The 18,651-nt window shown below is 42.1% G+C and overlaps 1 protein-coding gene across 4 annotated transcripts in view; it reads right to left on the bottom strand.

Moving 5' to 3' along the window:
- The window catches only part of AATF (apoptosis antagonizing transcription factor), a 75,389-nt gene that overhangs the window by 34,608 nt on the left and 22,130 nt on the right, over positions 1-18,651 (bottom strand). For all 4 annotated transcript variants that reach the window (XM_014608122.3, XM_014608121.3, XM_006276475.3 and 1 more), the window contains exons 5-8: positions 11,648-11,762; positions 11,114-11,318; positions 10,146-10,310; positions 8,991-9,074 (exon numbers count right to left, since the gene is read on the bottom strand). In XM_014608122.3, coding sequence (XP_014463608.1) covers positions 8,991-9,074; positions 10,146-10,310; positions 11,114-11,318; positions 11,648-11,762 — 569 coding nt within the window. The remainder of the gene's footprint in view (positions 1-8,990; positions 9,075-10,145; positions 10,311-11,113; positions 11,319-11,647; positions 11,763-18,651) is intronic.

Below are 18,651 nucleotides of genomic sequence, written 5' to 3'. Positions count from 1 at the left end.
GTACACAAACACAAGGGGAGAATCCAATTATCTACCAGCCACAACTTCAGCAATGGTTCTATCTTTGTTCAGCTCCTCATATACATAAGAAAAAAAAACAACCCGTAGTTCCTGAAGTCACAATACCTCTGTGCACTACTCTGCTTTGCTTTGCAGGGTGTTACAATGCCAACCCTCAGACACCCATCTGGTTTCTTTATATTTGCAACAGACCTAAGCAATCTCAAGAGGGAAATGCCTTTCTGTCTCTCTCGAATGGATTAAGAGCACCACTGTGACCATAATGCATCTAATCAACGTTCACTCCAGGCTACATTACTGCAGTGCACTCTATAAGGAGCTGCCCTCATGCAGAACACTGCTGCTTGCCACCTTATGAAGCTGGGTCACTACAAGCATGTAATTCTCCCACGCAACCCTTTGCACCAGCTATCCCTTTTCTCTAGGATACAAGAGGAGTCAGGTGTGGGCTACAGAGTGTGCTGAATGGTCTGAGGCTGGTAGAACTGGCTGGAGGTATTGCTGCTGTCATGGTCTAAGATTAAATTCAAAACCTAAGCAGCAAGACATTTCCAGTAGAGGGCCTGCTCCAGGGGAACCATTTCTTTCTGATCAGTCACCAAGTTCAAGACCAGCCAGTTCAATATGCACCGAGTACCCCTCCTACTACACCCATCGCAGTGTGCTGAATCTCACAGGCAGCAGACGGTGGAATGAATCCTTCCTAATGTAGCTGGACTTAGGGTTCCCTGTTGCTGGTGCTGCAATGTAGGCATCTTGAACAAGAAAGGATCTGGTCTCTGCAGCAGTTGAGACACTAGGTACGGAGGGGGGTCTTAAACATATTAACACCAGAGGAGTTCTTACGGGGGGGGGCAGCAGGCATGGGTGATTCATGCTGGTGTCTGTTCCCCCATCTGTATGCAGAGATGCTAACAGGGAAAGCCACATGCAACAGCAGGAGAAAAAACCAAGAGGGAATCCAGCCATCAGTCACAGCAGGGGCTGTTTTCCTGACCTTGGAGCTCAAGGTGAAAATGACCTCTCTATGCAGGGGTGACTGCAAGATTTAGGAGGTTGAGCAGCAAACAAAACAGGAGGGAGAGAGGGGGGCAGAGGGAGCAGGGACAGGAGAGAAATTAGGAAATGGAAATAAACGCCGTGAAGCATCTTATTACATCTAAATAGTGTGCGTCCTAAAGCTGAAGATATAAATCATGCTAACAATGGTTACTAAAATAAAAGTGGATGTTAGCCAGAGGCTACCACTGAAAAAGTCAGTCTAGACCTGCCTCGCTGCCTATGGTCTTTAAAGATTTGATTAGTTTTTCCGCTTTCTAGTTCAGTCTTGCATTCAGTCCATGCTCCAGAGCCAGCTAGGGCCCAGGATACAGAATGAATGATAAATTCATTTACTGAATAAAGTAACACTGTTTTCGCAGCACAAGACCTAGAACACTTCCAAAGCTGTAATATTTCATTAAGCTTGGTGATTCTGGCTAAAATTTATTAGTCAAAACAGAAAACTCTCATCAGACCCCATATATTCCATTAGGAGTGATATATGGTGTCGCCCAATGTCTAATTATTAACTAGGAAGTGTAAGTAAATCACTATCAGCATTAAGCCCTGATGTGTGAAGACAGAGTTGGAGTTAAGCAATTTCAGCAGTAAAAGGCTTTTATTTGAATCATTTGCTTTTACCCTCCCCACTCCCACCTCCCCCCAAAAAGCTAATATAATTATCTTTTTAAATGAACACCACAAAATTACAGTTGTAACTAAGAGGAGTAACTTTGCCACTCAACTCACCACTCCCAAAGAAGCAGTAACCCGGAGGCTGGACCTGGATTTTATAAGCTATGCCACAGTATTCTGACAAAGGACATGGCAAATGGAATAAAGGCCCTCACATCTTTTAGCAGTTTTATGTGCCTTTGGTACCAGGTGGAAGCGTTTGCTGAAGTTAATGGCAGCACCTGTGCAGTTAAGAATTTAGTAAAACCTCACACCAGAATGAGAGAGGTTTTATAGCTACACACTTCAAACTAACCTTAGTGCCACAACCGTGGAATTTACTGAGCCACTACCATGCAAAGGTACAACACTATTTCAATTCAGGTTTACAGTCTCCTAGCTCTATAGGGAAGTCACATTACTTAGGTTTGGGTACAGAAAAAAGAACCCATTACAGCGAGTTAAAACATGCATGGAGCTTTGCCACATATCCGCTGCCTTGCAGTAACCACCTATGTGCCTACCCAGCGTAAGTCCCTATCCTGTTTTCCTTCTCTGCAATTTGTTCATTTGTCCCTACTGTTACAATCTCTGCAGTTAATTCTGAGAGCGGGTTGCTAGCCTGTTAACATGCATTTTATAAGTCCCAGTCCCTGCTTGCCTCTTTTGTTTTAATATAAAATTCTTATATCAATTCAAGCAAACTTTTTCAACCCTACCTGAAAAAACTTGCTATACTAAGAGGTCTTAAAAAAAAACAAAACTGTGTTACAGAAAATAGGAAAATTTTCTTGTTTGTCTTTCAAAAGACAAAACAGGCATGCACCGCTGTCCCTCTTGCCTGCTGAGTTCATGGAAGAAATAAAGTCACTCTTGCTCTGAATTGAAAGTTGACAGAGCCGTCCAGACCTATGATAAAACTAACGGCTCAACTGAGTATGCCCTAATCTAGATTTTTCCCTGTCATTCTTTGGAGACATACTGTAAAGACAAAAATCATATTTTTCCCCCTTATCTGTGCTTCTAACGTTACCCATGATTAATAAAACAGCATAAATAGTGATAAATAAAGCTGTATTTTACAGTTCTTTCTGTTTACTTTTTGCAAAAGCCTGCTTGGATAGGGACACTAATATTCTCTTTTAAGATCCCATACACTAATGTGCTCTATTCCTGGATTTCTAGCAATGCCAGAGAAAATTAAGACCCACTGATAGTGTATTCACTTTTAAAATCACCATTTTTTGTATTGGGTTTGCTATAATCTATTCTGGAATGCAAAACCACAAACTGCAAGTCTAAACCTCTTCACAGCACCTTTTTAAATATTCCACTGAAATTAAGTTATGTACAGAAAAGGCTAAAGGCTGTGGATTCTGTTTTCTAATAACCCATTAAGAGAAGTTCCAAATCAAGCTTTAAAACGTGTTATTAACCATCTACTGAGCCATTTGAAAGATACATGCCTGTGATAAGAGTATTGTATTGCCATTAACCTATGGGATGGTTCGAGACATCTCTTATTCACACAAAACTCTAAATGCATCTAATTAAAGCCACAAGATCAGCTGTCCATATTAATCACTCACCAATTTAATTAAGGTAAACCAGCTTGTCAGAAAGCTAGTCTTCTCTCTATTCTTCACAATTATCGACTTTTAATAGTTCACTGGATTAGTAATTACTTGTTTATGGCATTATCAAATACCTGGGAGACACAAAAACAGTATGTGACCGGGAACCGTTTTTAATGTACTCTTGCTTGGAATTTGAGGATAAATTTAATGCTGTCAAATTAAGTTTTTTAAAAAGGGCACACCTTTCAATTTAAAGGACTGTAAAACTCACAAGAAAATCATATTAAGCTGGAAGCATCCTCATAAGCATTTGAGATCTGGAAGCTGCTTTTGTGACAAACATAGGTTAAACTGTTCTTTGAGATAAAAACTAGATGTGAACAAGGGCTTAGTAAAATCACTACTTTCTTTAAACGAATTGCTAAAATACATATATATAGTATCTTATACAGAACATCACATAGAAGTTGCTAAAGTCAATAATATTAGGAGGGTCTGTCCCTGTGTAAGGGAGCTATCTGCCCCCCAAAGAAATGTACCCACATTGAGGGTGGAACGCAGCACGTGTTTAACAGTTCACACAAACCTGATGCAACACTTTAGGGGTAGGTGCTCTCCAGAACACTACCGATTCACCTATTTCACCCAATGAAATGCCACCATCAGTATTTGAAAATATGAGGGCTCCCATTCAAGCAGATCCACTGTGACCCTGCTTGGCTGATGAGAAATGGGGTGATCACAGCACAAGATAACATGGCTGCAGGCAATTTTAAGAAGCAATAATGTACAATGCAATACAAGCCGGATTGGGAAAAGCTAGGTATATTTCTTAATTCTCCGTAGGCATACCTGCTGCCATCAATGATGAACATTTGTTCTGGGAAGAACTGCTACCAATGGAACTCTTAGTATATGAACATTAACCTAATTCCTGTTGGAGATAAACCAATTTCAACCCTCTTCCTTACTAAGGGAGTATTTCAACCTAATAATAAAATCTCCACAGTAATATGTCAAACCTGCAGTACTCCAGTGGCCAGCTGGAAAGTTAAGTCTTAATACCGCAGTATCTAGTAATGAATTGTAAGTAAAAAGAGCTTCTAAAACAAAACAAAAGAGCTTATTAAATCTTACAATCATGTGTGAATTACAGTGTTGGGTAAAGACAAATGGAGTCCAGGCCCACATTGCTTTTAGCAATAAAGATCTTTCTGAGGCTGTTTATTGTATTTTCCAGTGTACAAGTGGTGTTTTCCCTCCAAAATTAAGATGCATCTTATGCACCACAGCTATATGTTGAAAAATAATTTAAATAATTGTAATGAAAACTGATCAAAATTCAAATCAAACTTATGTTAAATAACTTTTCCTACAAAATTTTAACCCTCTTAGGGGGATATTCAGAATCATACAATACTATACACAGGTGTGCCTTATCATTATAAAATATAGTAATTATTCTTGCACAACATCCCTAAATAAAAGCAGCTTTGTTCCACTTATAAGTAGCTGAGAAAGAGAATGTAACCATTCAATGTGGCGCACAGGAATAAAAATTTTTAAGTGAAATTATTTTTCCTTTCCTACAGTTCATTACTAGATTGTCTGCTTGTAAAACTGAACTACGAGAGAAAACAGGGGTCAGTAGAATTAACTGATGAAACAAAAATGGTCAAATCCTGAATCATCCCACTAGACCTCCAGGGTAAGTTTCACTGAATGCCACGGAGGGTCTGGAAGAGAAGATCCTGCTTTCCTGGAGGCGAGATGCAATCTTATCACTCCAGGAGCACAACCTGGAACAAAACAGTGCATGTATTTACACCACCTCAGCTTTGCTGTGGTCACCAATTTGTGCTAGACTTCTACTGTTCTTCCTAGAACTGAACAATGTTTTTCCTCTTAAATAATAATCACTACCTAAAATGCGATACTAGTTTTTAAAAGGAATAAAAAAAAAAAACAGCAAAAAAGAAAAAAGCATGGTGTATATTTTATAAGCATCATGGACAGAGGTCAGACTGTCAGAGGTGCTGAACAATACTCCCAGCCCTATCAGAGTTGCTGGTACCTGTTACTTCAGAAAGAATTGGGTCCTTTGATACATTTTATTTATGCATGTGTACAGACACACACGCAGAAAGAACATGCACAGTTATGACCAGTGATCCTGATTTTCTAATCCCCAATTTTTGGATTAAAAAAAGTAACCCAAAATCCACATCTTTCCATGATTAAAATAAAACTATCTATAGATAGATAGAGATATCTATCTATATAGATAGGCAGATATCTCTCTCTCTCAATATAGATATAGATATATATTTGTATGTATGTATGTAATGTAAACAAGGTTCCTTGGGTGAATCTGATATCTTTTATTAGACGAACCCTAATAGCTGGAGAATAGTTTTTAAGCAAGCTTTCGGGTTCAAAAACCCTTCGTCAGGCTAAGGAACTTTCAGCAGTTGGTGTGTGCTCTTCCTGGATGGAATGAAAAGTAAAGAAGCCAGGGGCTGGGCTGGGGAGTCAGTTGCCAGGCAGACTATAATGTATCAAAAATCCAATGTCTATGTTTAGTCCATGATCTCTAGTATCCAGGAGGTTGATGAAATGGAGCTCGTAGGCTCGTCTCTGGGAAGTGTTGTGTAAGTTTCCCTTGAGGATCAGGACTGAGAGATTGGAGAGAGAGTGGCCCTCCTGTGAGAAATGTGCCCCCACCGGTAATTGGGTATTTCTGTCTTTGATGGATTTCCCGTGTGCGTTCATTCTGGTGCGCAGTTGTTGTTTGGTCTCTCCTACATATTTTCCATCAGGGCACTTGGTGCATTGGATGAGGTATATTACATTTCTGGAGGTGCAGCTGTAAGATCCAGGGATGCTGATGGCTCTGTTGTGGGGTGTAGTAATAGTGGGGGTGGTGATGCGTATGTAATGTACGTATGCATGAGTGGTGTTAAAACACATTTTTCCGTGATTAAAATGAAATGCCACTATATATAACTATATATATATATATATATATATATAGTTTTAATCATGGGAAAATGGGGATTTTGGGTTACTGTTTTTTATCCAGAAATTGGGGATTTGTTTTTTAAATCAGAGAAAAGCAGGATCCCTGGTTATGACCCATCTGAAAGAAAAACACATTCGCTGTATTGTCACCAGTCTATTGTAATGCACTCTACCCTTTCTGAATGCAACACTCAGCTCCAGCTTACTACCCTGACAAATAAAGGAAAGCACTTTATGAAACCAATTTAATTGGGAGGTGACAGAAAACATACAGCCATTTTCTTGAGCCTTATCACTGAATTGGCTTCAGCTCCAATCTCTGCCAAATCCCACTCAACAGAAGAAATTAACCAGGTCAGCGGAACAGGTGCTACGCTGTGTCTGTCAAGGGGCTGGCATCCCCACAATTACTTGCACACAATGAAGCGGTAATCTTTACAGATCATCTCTTCCAAGAAGCATATTGGGGACGGGAGGAGAAGAGAAGGCTGGAAGGGAGGGAGGGAGAAAGGATAAAAAAGCAAGAAAGGAAAATGAATGTGTAGCTGCCTCGCGGCTCAGCAGATGTCTGTGCGTGATGTACGAGGCTAGGATAAGCTGTCGTAGCCTGCTGCCAGGGACTGGTAAGTGATTAAAGCCTCCACAGTCCTAAGCACCATATTTAGAGTCTATGGGGTTTCGAGACTTGCACCCATTCCTTGCTGTGCTGCCAGATGTTGTCGACTGCTCCCGCTCCTATTCACTGTGCGCGGGTGGCAGCAGTTGGTAAAGCGAGTAATGCAATCTGGAACGTTTCCGGAGATGCTGTACATTAAACGAGTGTCACCCATCATTCACCTCTGCAGAACGCTGAACCAACTCCAATTTGCTGCCACTTCCCTCTTGGGAAATGGCCAAGATACAGTTGTGCCTGGCAGACCCATTTGTTTTACTCAGGTGTTTCTCTTCCCTCAATGACCTCTATTAGTTTAAGTTTTAATTTAGATTAACCCCAGCACCCCAATTAACCAGTAAGGGGAAAAGCTAAGATGTGACTAGTCATAATTCTGGAATCAGAATTTATCGAAATTAAAATTATTAGCAGGGAGGAAGGGCCACTTGGTTACTGCTATTTTTCTTCCAAAACTTCACATTCCAGGGCCAATAAAATCCTGCTGTCCAGGCTGAAGCACTGCCAGTCAAAGCTATTTCCCCTTGTTCATTGCAGTAACTTATTAAGCTGGCTTAATTTGCAATATGCTCTTGTTACACACTTGGACTCTTACAGATGTAAGTAACATTTAATTCTCTCTCAATATTATCCGCATGATATCTGGCACAGATCTTGCCTTCTAGTCATTGCTGCTGAAAAGCAGAAATTACCACTGCCTCCATGCAAAAGGCTCTGAAGAAGGATGGAAAGCCTCTGCCTGCCATGGAGATGCCATTCATCTCACACCAGTGCTAGGAAGGATGTTCTTATGGTAAATGCACTGTGCCAGGTAGGAGATTCAGGTCCCGTTCCTGATCTGCAGTTGGCTGCCTTGAGCAGATTGCTTACAGGACCAGATTTTCAAAAGTGTTCAGCCCTGTCCTAAACTCTGTCACTGGACAGTCTAGAGAAAAACTCCTATTGATCTCAACAGAAGCCACATTACAGCAATGCTGAAAACATGTAAAAACTGCACCCACCAGTTTCCCCATGCTCTCCCCAGCTATAAAATGTAAATAATGCATACTGACTTCACAAGTATGTTCTGTTCACTGGCCCAGACCCTGTACTTTTAAAGCCTATTAGCCCTGAAAGCACTTAAATATTTCTGGCTGAATTAGTTATCATATCTTAGGCTATAATTCCAGCCTCTTTCCCCATACTCCAATTGTCCCATGATTTCACCAGCAGGTCTAATGAACCGTTCAATTTAGAAATTTCCAGCTTTCTAATGCTGTAATTGTATTTGTTTAGTCCTGATGTTAAAACTTTTTCTGAATCCTCATACGAACAGTAATTTTTTGGGCACAGGGCCAGCACTTAATATAGCAAACCATATTCCTCAAACTACTGTAATTTTCATTATGTTTTTTTATGCCGCTGGCATTGTCCTTTGCTACACAAATTACAAACACAATGATTCCCCACCCACCCCAGCCCGCTGCTTCAGGAGCATTGTGCAGTTTCTGTGTCTCCAAGACTTCCACAAATAAAAATCACTGGGATCAATCCAAGCCTAGTAGAGCTTTGGAAGTTCAGTTGTATTTTCTACCTGCATGCATGTTAAACAACCTGTGTGTTGGGACAAGAGTAACTAATGTGCCATTGAGCAGCTACAGGAATTGTGGCTTTGATGGCACACTCCCCTGCACAGAACCTTTTGGTTTCTTCTTTTAACCACAGGTTCAACAATCCGGACCCACATGGGTAAACTTGTTCTAATAAAGCTCAGCAGGACCTTACACCAGTGCTAGGAGAACTGAAAGACTGGGCTCAGATAGCTTGGCAGTCTGAAAAGTAAAACTTTAGGACATCATAAAATACAAAGAAAAGGTAGAAATTACAGATGTTAAATCTAATAACAAACACTGGTTTTCTTTAGACAGAGGATCCGACTGCACTAACTCTAGAAGTGCCAAAAGCCAAGGCAAGCCATGAAACAGAACAGCTCTCCAGAAACCCACCTGGTGGTAAAAGTCATCATCGTCAAAGATCTCTTCATCCACATCTTTCAGGTGTGTGTTGGATTTTGTCTGAGGAAGGACTTCCTAGAAGAGCAGTGACAATGTCTGTAAGGCCCATATGGGTGTATGTTATGGACATCACATCTTAAGCAGACACAGCGTTGCATCTTAATTCAAATCTAAAGCACTATTTTCAACACATTCTTGTAGATTCTTCAATAAATACAGTCTTGGTTCTTTTAGAAAGAGATGTCTATCTAAATATATCAGGAAGTGGAAAGGACTCCAGAGAACAGTGGTGGAAGCCCCACTGCTTGTGACATTTAGAGTAAAGCTTAACAAAAAGTAGTAGTTAAGTATATAACAGGAAACAATCTTGTATTCACAAGTAATAATAGGATCCAGTAGGTCTTGTGCATCTTGAACATGGATGACAGCATGCTGAGCTTACAAATATTTAAAGGCATGGTGGATGGATGTTAACATCTCCTATTATAACATTGGGGTTTTTTTTCTAGTTTAAGTATCTGATTATTAGAAGGATTTCGGCTGCAAGGAAAGACAACAACAAAAAGACTGCCAGTGTTAAAATCCCTTATTCTCAGATAGGAAATGAGCACAGGTTGTACAGAATCTGTCTCTCATACATTACTGCCCTTACATGGGTCTGAATCAATGCATTTTTTAAATGTAGGGGAAATTTATTTTCAAGTACAATAATTCTATGTTCTACTGCATCCTATGTGCTGACTTAAGAACAAGATTTGCAGGTACACCATAGTGCAATTTTTAGTTCCAACTTCTTGGGGCAACAATTTTAAAAGCTGCTATTCAGGGCCAAATTTTGCAGTGGCTTCCTTAAGAAATAGGATATGGGTTTTGTGACAGAGTCAATACCTACAGTAGAATCAAGGTAAAATATTGGCATAACCCCACCTTGAGTCTTGTACTGACTACCAAGAACTGACATAGGAACCAATCCAATCGTTGTGAAAGAGAAGGGCAAAGAAGCTCAGTCTTTTTGGCCTATTAAAGATATTGTCACTCACCCACACACTACAAAAAAACAAAATGTTACCTGCTAAAAGCCCACATTAGTTCATTTGAGAGTTTCATTACTGCCACAGCAGGAGTTTTATAAATAAAAATGCTTACCGAATTTCCAGGCAAAGATTCAGGGACGGGAGGAGATTCCTGCTCTGGCTTTCCAAGCACTCTGTACACCGATCGCTTGGTCTGTGTCCGTCGTAGCAATCTCTCTTTGTCCATCATAATATGATCAATCTGAGTCAAGACTGAACGCTCAAAGGCACTGAAACCCTGAAACAACATTAACTAGTGTCAGATAATGCAGAAAGCTGCTGCTCAAGGCAGTAATGTTCCTCTATCTTTCCATGTCAGTGGATAAGCAGACAGTGTTCCAAGCAGGAGGAGGAGGGCGAGTTTGGATTTTGTTTTTTTGTTGTAGGGGTGTTTTTTTTTTCCTTTTTCCATCTTATAACTACTGACTTGAGGCAAGTTGAAAGCCTAACTTAATAGACTAGCTTCACCATTCAAGCTCAGACAAACGTCCAAGTGATTAATATTAACCCCTTCATGTTGAGAACCCTGGATCTTCAGGCAAAATGAATTACCAGCTGAATTCAAGTGCTCAGTTCTGTGTTTTTACAATAAATTATATGTCATTGGTTACTTTCCAAGATACAAGTAGCTAGTCGATTAGGAATTCAGAAAACATCATACTCAACCAATCCAGCCATCCTGTTTCTAACAGTGACTGGCACCATGTGCTTCAGAGAAATATAGGAAAGCCCCACAAAAGGTAGCTCTGAAATAACCTACCACTGGGGAAATTTTCTTCCTGACCCTCAACAGTAGAAGCTAGTTCATGCCCTTGAAGCCTCAAGGTTTATACCCATTTCCCAAACTCTCAGGAGCTGCTTTTTTTAGTTTGTTTCTATTCTGGATGGGAGGGGGTTGGGTTTTAATGCTTATTATTGTAGCTCTCGATTCAGTTTAAAATGCTCACAAACTGGATGTGAAACACTTGCTATTCTAAACATTTCTGGGAAATGAGACACACCAATGCACACAAACGCACGCACTTGCGCCCCCAGACTTGCCTTCCCCAGCTTTCCAGAAGCCAGTTTTGTCTTGTCGTGCCACTTCTGCAACGTGTTGTCCCGATATGTTCGGAAGTCAGCAAATCGCTTGGCCATGAATTCTGGATAGTCTTCCATCTCCAGCTTTCGCTTGGGTGGGCCTCGCCTCCTCTTTCGTTCCTCACCTCCCGTCTCTTCGTCACTGCCACTGGGGATTTCATCATCACTAAAAACAAAAAGCAAAGTTCTACAAGCTGGCAAGTAGGAAACAACAGCAGTTCCAGAGCTAGTCACCTTTCTTCACAGATCAGGAATGAACAATGGGTAGTCAACAAATTTAGGATTCCCTCCCCTGCCAAAAAGTTACAAAATACATTTTCTGTAAAAATGAGAGGTCTACTAGCTCTCTGGGTGCAGTGACTGTTACTCAACTGCAACAAGAAAAGAGAGAGAAAAGATAAGATGGAAAAGTTTAGAAAGTTTGCATTTTGTTCTTCTTTAAAAAATTAGCTACCAGGTAGCCCACTGCAAGGCCCAGTCTTGTTCTCTGTTCACCTTTCCACGTCTGAGCACTTTCCATCTACCAGATGCCTCGTGCCGGGATACTGATAAAACAGCTCATCCTGTAGGTCCACCAGTGTTCTCATCAACGCCTTCAGGGCTTTGTAACCTGCAGAGCAAGAGATGTCAGTGACATTTCCATGCAGATCCCCACTTCTAGTGGAAAAAAATTTACTTTGCAAGTTTCCAAGGAACAGGGAAGGGGAGGAGGGAAATAAAGAAAGGAAACTGAATTCTTGCAAAACTACAACTAGTTGCTGTTTTCTGTGCTCACCAAACAGGCAGTACTAGAACTTAAAATGTAGCTAAAATTAAGTGCAGCAAAGATCTGATCTATAGGGAACACTTCAACAACAACCTGGCAGATTTAGTGAAAGGGTTCTAATCAGCCAAAACAGCACTGCAGGCTGGGCAGAGCAGTCTCCAGGACTGCCCAACAGGCCCCTTTCATAAATTCTAAGTTGTCTTAACAACAAAAGCAAAATTAAACAAGAGGATCAACACAAAATCCAAGGTTTGTTTTCAGGCAGCTCAGCACCTATTTACCACGCTACCTCACAGCCCCAAGTACTGTAGGTGACCCACCTATTAACAGCTGGCCAGACCTTCATAGTTGCCAACTTCTTTGTCCAGCTGCACAACACAAAATGACCACAGTCCCTTGGCCTAAGAATCCAATTTCCAGATTGGAGATTGCGTATCAAACATAAATCCCAAGGGAAGGAGGGAGATGGACTTCTTTCAGAGGTGCAGCCTCTCTCCTCAAAATAGTGCTTTGAATGGTGAATGGAGCCTTCCAGAAAAACTCTTACCTATCCATCTTTCATTCCTAATCCAGACCCCAGCCTTGCCTAACCCCTCTAGCCTAGCCTCAGAGTCTTCCTATACCTGAAGAAGGGTGACGGTGCCCAAAAGCTTGCTAAGAACTTTTTTCCAACTACTGAGTTGGTCAAAAAAAAGATATCACATCAACTCAAAAAACCTTGCCTGCCCATTTATTTGGGAAGATGCACAAGGCAAATGCTACGAGCACTAGAGCAAAGTTCTTCATGTTCTTGTTAGGCCATGACTTGCCAACTCTACTGTACAGTTGTGCGGCTTTCACTTGTTTCTAGACTGAACACCTTCAACATGAAGAGAACAACAAAGCAGACCACTAGATCCCAACAGAGAATGGCTAAAATACCATCTGCATGAGATTTCTGGCACTTGCCAATACAACCAAGCAAAATCCCGTTGTCCCAGGAGCTGTGACACCTTTCCATGGAGTCAGCACTCAGCACTTCAGCAAGCTCTGCTCCCTCCTGCCACAGCCAGGCTGTTTCTGGTACCCAACGAAGCTCATTTAAAACTAGCTTGGATCTTTTTACTTAACACTCCAGTCTGCCATTCAAATGTACCCTAAGAAACACAGCTGAGAAACAATCCAAGTGCCCCCATTATCAATCCCATGCCTGCATCTCAAGACCATTCTTCCTCTCTTGACAGCCACAAAACAGACAAGTCACTGGAACTACCCCACTTCATACCAGCTCAGGATGCCTCAACCTGCCCATCTGCAACAAGGGACACAGCAGAAGGTGATGGGGAGGACAGGAGGACACATTTGACTTTTTATTCTAATGGAAGACACACAATCCATGGAGAGAGTGAGCAGCAAACCTTCATCAGCTGCCTGAAAGCAAGGCAAGCGCAAACCAGCCCAGACGGACAGGGGTCTCAATCTCTTGCATGTTCCCACTGCCGATATTGCTCGGTTGTCACAGCGCTCAGATAAATTACAGCCCGACCTCAGCCACAGTAATGTCAAGGAGAAGACACTACTAAGATTTTTGTTGCAGATCAGCAGTTACACTCATCCTCCTCCCATACATGGCTCATTATAGATACATTTTGACAGCTGTTCTATATAAACCTATTAACGGATTAGGTTGCTATACTTGTAAAACAGTCGTGTGCGAGCATCAAAACAATTCTGAGAGACAAATAGACAAAAGCCCTTAAAAATGCATCTGTGGTATGTGTTTGAAGCTAGGGCATAATTTGCAAGAGGCAAGTGCCCCCACCCTGAGTGCACAGCTTAAAGCGGCAAAATCTTTTCCGCTGCCTGCAACACAGCTAAATGTCCCCAGAGCTTCTGAACCTGTTTATTTTCTACCCACTGCCTCCCCTCCAGCAGCAATGCTAATGCACCCCAGGCGGCTTTGATCCCGTCAATTATAGCTGGAGTAGCACTCCAACTCTTGTGGGGTGTATCAGGGCCATTGCAAACAGGCAAGGAATAAAGACAGGCTCATGCTCCCTCAGGATAGGAGACCTGGACCCCAACAGAAGTGGGGGTGGGAAGCAATTTCGTTTGGAGCGAAGGGGTGGGGAGGGCACGGCAGACAATGACCATGTGTCTATCCAGGTGGGAGGGCTAATTATTCCAGGCACTGGCTTGATCATGAGCCTCTTACAGCTGGATAATTTCCATGCTTTCGATCCTTGTGTATTTAATGGTATTATTGGATAGGGCTCTTGGTGTTACTAGCGGGTGCTTAAGTGTGCTATAAACTCAGCTTTGCACGCTGGTATCATCGCTCTTGATCCTGCCCTGTCTTTTCCACCTAGACATTTAACTCAGAGATGGGCTGTTTCTCTGCAAGATTTTTGTCCCCCCCAGCTCCTTGCCTTACCTTTGTCCTGCTTATTTTCAGGAAAGGACTATTCGGTCTTAGGAATAAAGAACGGGCATAAACTGAATAGGTTTGCTAACTGGGCCATTTTAAAAGGAAGCAAATCCTTTTGGAGCACTGTTCCTAACAGACTGCTTGGGATTTCTTTTGTAAAGGCTGATCCTAGCCTGGAATGGACAACTGATGTGGAGAGAAACAGCAAGCAGACTCCTCTTAAGCACCGAGTGCAGCGGGGCTGGACCCAATGATCTGTAAGGTCCCTTCCAGCCCCTACAAACTATGAAACTCCAACACCATAAAGCAATCCCCTCCCTGCCTTCACACAGGTTCAAACCTCCCTGAAAACTCTCGTTCCCGCTTCATAGGAAATAAAGGAAAGCGTCCGAAAAATGCACTAGTGAGCGTGGAAAGCACCTCATGACTGGTCCTCCCAGAATGTGAGCAACAGGAGTGCAGACCTGACCATTATGAATGGGTCCGTGTCCCCCCCCTTGACATGGAAGAAGGTAGACAACAGGAAGTCTTGGCTCCTTTTAATGCCCAGAGTTTTTTTGAGCCAAAATACCCATAACACAGTTTTAGTAAGTGAAAGAACATAGGCAAGACACACTGCACAGTGTACAAAGAAGTTTTTGTGACCTAAGCAATGGTCCTGAATCCCTAATGTCAGCAGTTGACTTCTTGGAGCTACTGCACCTGTTCTCTGACAGCGTCAGGGCCTGTGTGCACTGTGTTTGGGTGAATACCGTGGGTGAATACACCTTTTTCTTCCTACTACCACACTTCTGCTCCAGTAGCATCCCAACTTACACCCAATGGTCAGCAATTCTGCCATAGATAGAGCAGTGAGAGAATAGCCTGATGTTTCCTCATGTGAAACCTTTTTTTGGAGGCACATTACATTTTCCAGAAGAAGCAGCCTTTTCCAGTAAGTCTTGGTTAAATCCTGCATCTTTTAATTTATTCACATAATCTCACCAGGGCAAGCCTGTTGAATGTCATGCATCTCCATGAGGGCTGTATAAACTACTCCCATGCCCACGCCGGAGCACCAGCCATTCATGACGAGTCTTCAAATGACCATGCTCGTTTGCAGAAGTGATTTCTTGGTGTCTTACATAAAGAGGCTGAATCCACAAGGCCCTTTACAGAGCTCTGATACAGGAACAGAAAGTAACAAGCTCCTTTTGAAAATTTAGGCTCCATAACATAGGGTCCGTGCAGAATGGTACACCAAGCAAGACAGGGCTGCTGGGATAGAAAGGCACTCAACCATCTCTCCCACTGCCACTTGCTCACAGTCTAAAACTGCCATAAGATGCTGAGTGGGATGCGGGGCCAGAGGAAACATTTACAGCTGCCACGTGAACAAGTGATACATATTCTGAACACAACATCCAGATTAAATGGGAATCCTAAGAACATCTAGAGCGAGAGGCCAACTTCTAAGAGTCCCTTTTAAAGGTCCGTGTAAGCTCCTTTATTTTGTGCACAGGAGTGAAAAAGTTGTTCCAGATCCAGAAGACAGCATATCAATCCACCAAGAAAGCTGGGAGCCAGTATCAGTAAATCAAAGTGTGCCTTTCTGTTAATACTCTCTCATATGTTCTCATTTTATACATCTCTTCACCCAGTCAGAAGGTAGCCCTGGAGTATTTAAGCTCCATTCAGGGATAGCGCTGCTATGTATCAAAGTGTCAAGAGACCCACCAGAGATGAAATCTGTCCTGCTGCTCTCACACCACAAAAATCAATTTTGTCAATGCCAGTGGTTACAGGCAAGCTGGCTGTGTTGCTGGGTGCTGCCCACATTGTGGTACTTGTTCCTGGATGAAGGATAACCGATGCCAGCCAGACATGCTTTTGCCAGCAGACTTGAAAGTCAGCATGCAGACAGCACTTCCACTGTAATGAAGACTAGAGGTACAGTTAAATTCGAGCCAGATCCAGGACAATGGCGTCTTTGCTCATGTCACTACAAATAGGTACCAAGGGAGAGCTCCCTACACAGAAAAATATCTATTCTCTTCTCTCCTTGCCCACTACAGATGAGACCTTGATTCATCCCCTTGCCATTACAAAGAGCAGAGGCAGCTGTGAATGGGGGGCTCTTCAACACTACTGAGACAGGGGCTAAAAGTATAAGCAAAGATCAGGGGTATAGGTTGCAGCCATGTTGGTCTAAAGACATAGGCAGGCAAGGTTCTTTGGGTAAATCCAGTATCTTTAATTAGACTGACTCAAAAAAGTATAAGCAAACGGAAGATTCTCACAGGTATTTCAGTGCCAAAAGATGCAGGCAACTGCACTAGGAGATCTCCAAAACAGGCCCAAGAGCGCATCTCTTCTCAGCCCTATTTTGATGCATCTTATGGAGCGACATCAGCATATTCCTGACAAGTTCTTCCGATTTGGGATATGAAGTTCCCAGAGTAAGATCCAGAAAGCCGGTGGCAAAACTCCCAGGCCTTCACTCCCCAGAGAGTATGCGGACTATGAAAGTGTTCCAGACGTGATGCTGGAAGCAGCCTGGAGCCTCCAGGGTAAAGGCACACTCGGTCTCAAGCAAAAGATGCTGGTTAAATTGCACTGACAGCATTCTCTACCCAAATAAGCTGAGAAGTGGGACTGGCTCCAGAAGGGAAGGGAGGGGTGTAGAGGAACTGCCTTTTACCAACGTACTGCAAATAAGGCAAGGAGCCAAGAGTTTGGAGATGTGAATTCTGTTCTCTGCTAGGGTACAGCCTTCCTGTATGACAGCTCTGTGCCTCAGCTACCCTCTCTGTAAAATGGAGATAATGATACTTCCCAAGATAAATCCATTAGTGCTGATGAGCACCCGGGTACTACAGTCAGATGAATCCTATGGAAACAATGAATAAATGAATCTCCATTCTGTGAAGACGGGGGTAGGGAGAGCCAGTTCTTGGAGAGCAAGTTCACAACAGAGGATTGTTTTCTACATCGATGGCTATATAGGCCATTACTATACTGAAATAAGCATAAGACATAATACAGTGAGAACTCTAGCAATTTCTCTAGTTTAAATTTAACACAGAAACACACATACACAGAGAGTGACTCAGGTTTTCAATTTTACATACGACTTTGCAGAGACCTAATGTGTTTAGAGAGAAAGACCCAGTCAGTCTCGGGCCTGATTTTGCCTGCCCGCAGGGCCCTGATGAAGCTCAAAGGTTTGCACATGAAGTTTCTTGCAGGACCGGTTGGGATCATATACCACACACGATGCAATGAGCAAGGGGAAAGCAGTAGGGAGCCAGTGGGGTGAGGAAGGGTGAAAGTCGCCATGATAAGATCATGCAAGTTGTATCTGGTAGTTCATCTGCTTCTTATCTACGCAAACAAACACATAATGTAGTAGGGTAAAAGCAGAGTGGTTTAATGGGCAGGACACTAGACTGGAGATCAGGGCTCCCTGCTCACCTGCTAGCAAACTGTGTGACCAGGAGCATATCACTTCACCTCTGAGTCAGCTTCCCTTCTCAGCCTTATTTTGTCTCGACTATCGCAACTGTAAATTGTAGGGACAACCCCTCTCACTCTGTGCCTACCCCAAAACCAGAGGGATAAAGCACAAATAACGTACATGCACACTGCAATCATGTCTTGCATCCATACAAATGAATGCTAAAATATACCTGGAAATTATCACAATGAACAAACTCCTATGCACATGCATGCCATACCAAATGTAAAGCCTCTAGATTAAAATTTACTATCAGTAAACAGAGATTATCCATTTATCTGCACTCAGTTACATCTGGGTATTCAGCATTGTAAAAATATTATAGGCACAAACAGTTTTAATTTTCCATGTACCCAAAGAGAGCATAGCAAGCGCACAAAGACAATGTTAGTCAACACATTTTTAAACTTTGATTCTTTTACCAGAAGCTAAGCCACCAAATAAAAGAGGAAAAAAAATTGGAATCATGCTATGTTCCCATTCCACAGAAGATGAAAAGCACCTAACATGTTGTCTGCATTATATTTATTAACATTTAAAATTTAAAATAAAAAAAGTAGTTTGATTTTTCTTAACTAATTTGTTATTGAAACAAAGTAGCTTATCAGGTGTTTATCTGAACCTTTGGATTAAGAGAATATTTTCACTCCTTTCAAATGACTCTGGGACTGGAGTTAAACTATAGGTCAAAATGACACTCAATACATTGGCCCGAGAACAATACTTCTCATTCAAATCCACAAGCCAGCCACTTGCACTAGTCATCCCCAGCAATTAATCCCCCAAGAAACACGTTTGATTAAATCTTTTCAAGCAAATCCTTTGCTTTG

The sequence above is a fragment of the Alligator mississippiensis genome, chromosome 14, assembly GCF_030867095.1.
Source record: "Alligator mississippiensis isolate rAllMis1 chromosome 14, rAllMis1, whole genome shotgun sequence".
Lineage (NCBI taxonomy): Eukaryota > Metazoa > Chordata > Crocodylia > Alligatoridae > Alligator > Alligator mississippiensis.
Note: the sequence above shows the minus strand (reverse complement) of the source record. Positions and strands in the feature narration are given on the sequence as shown.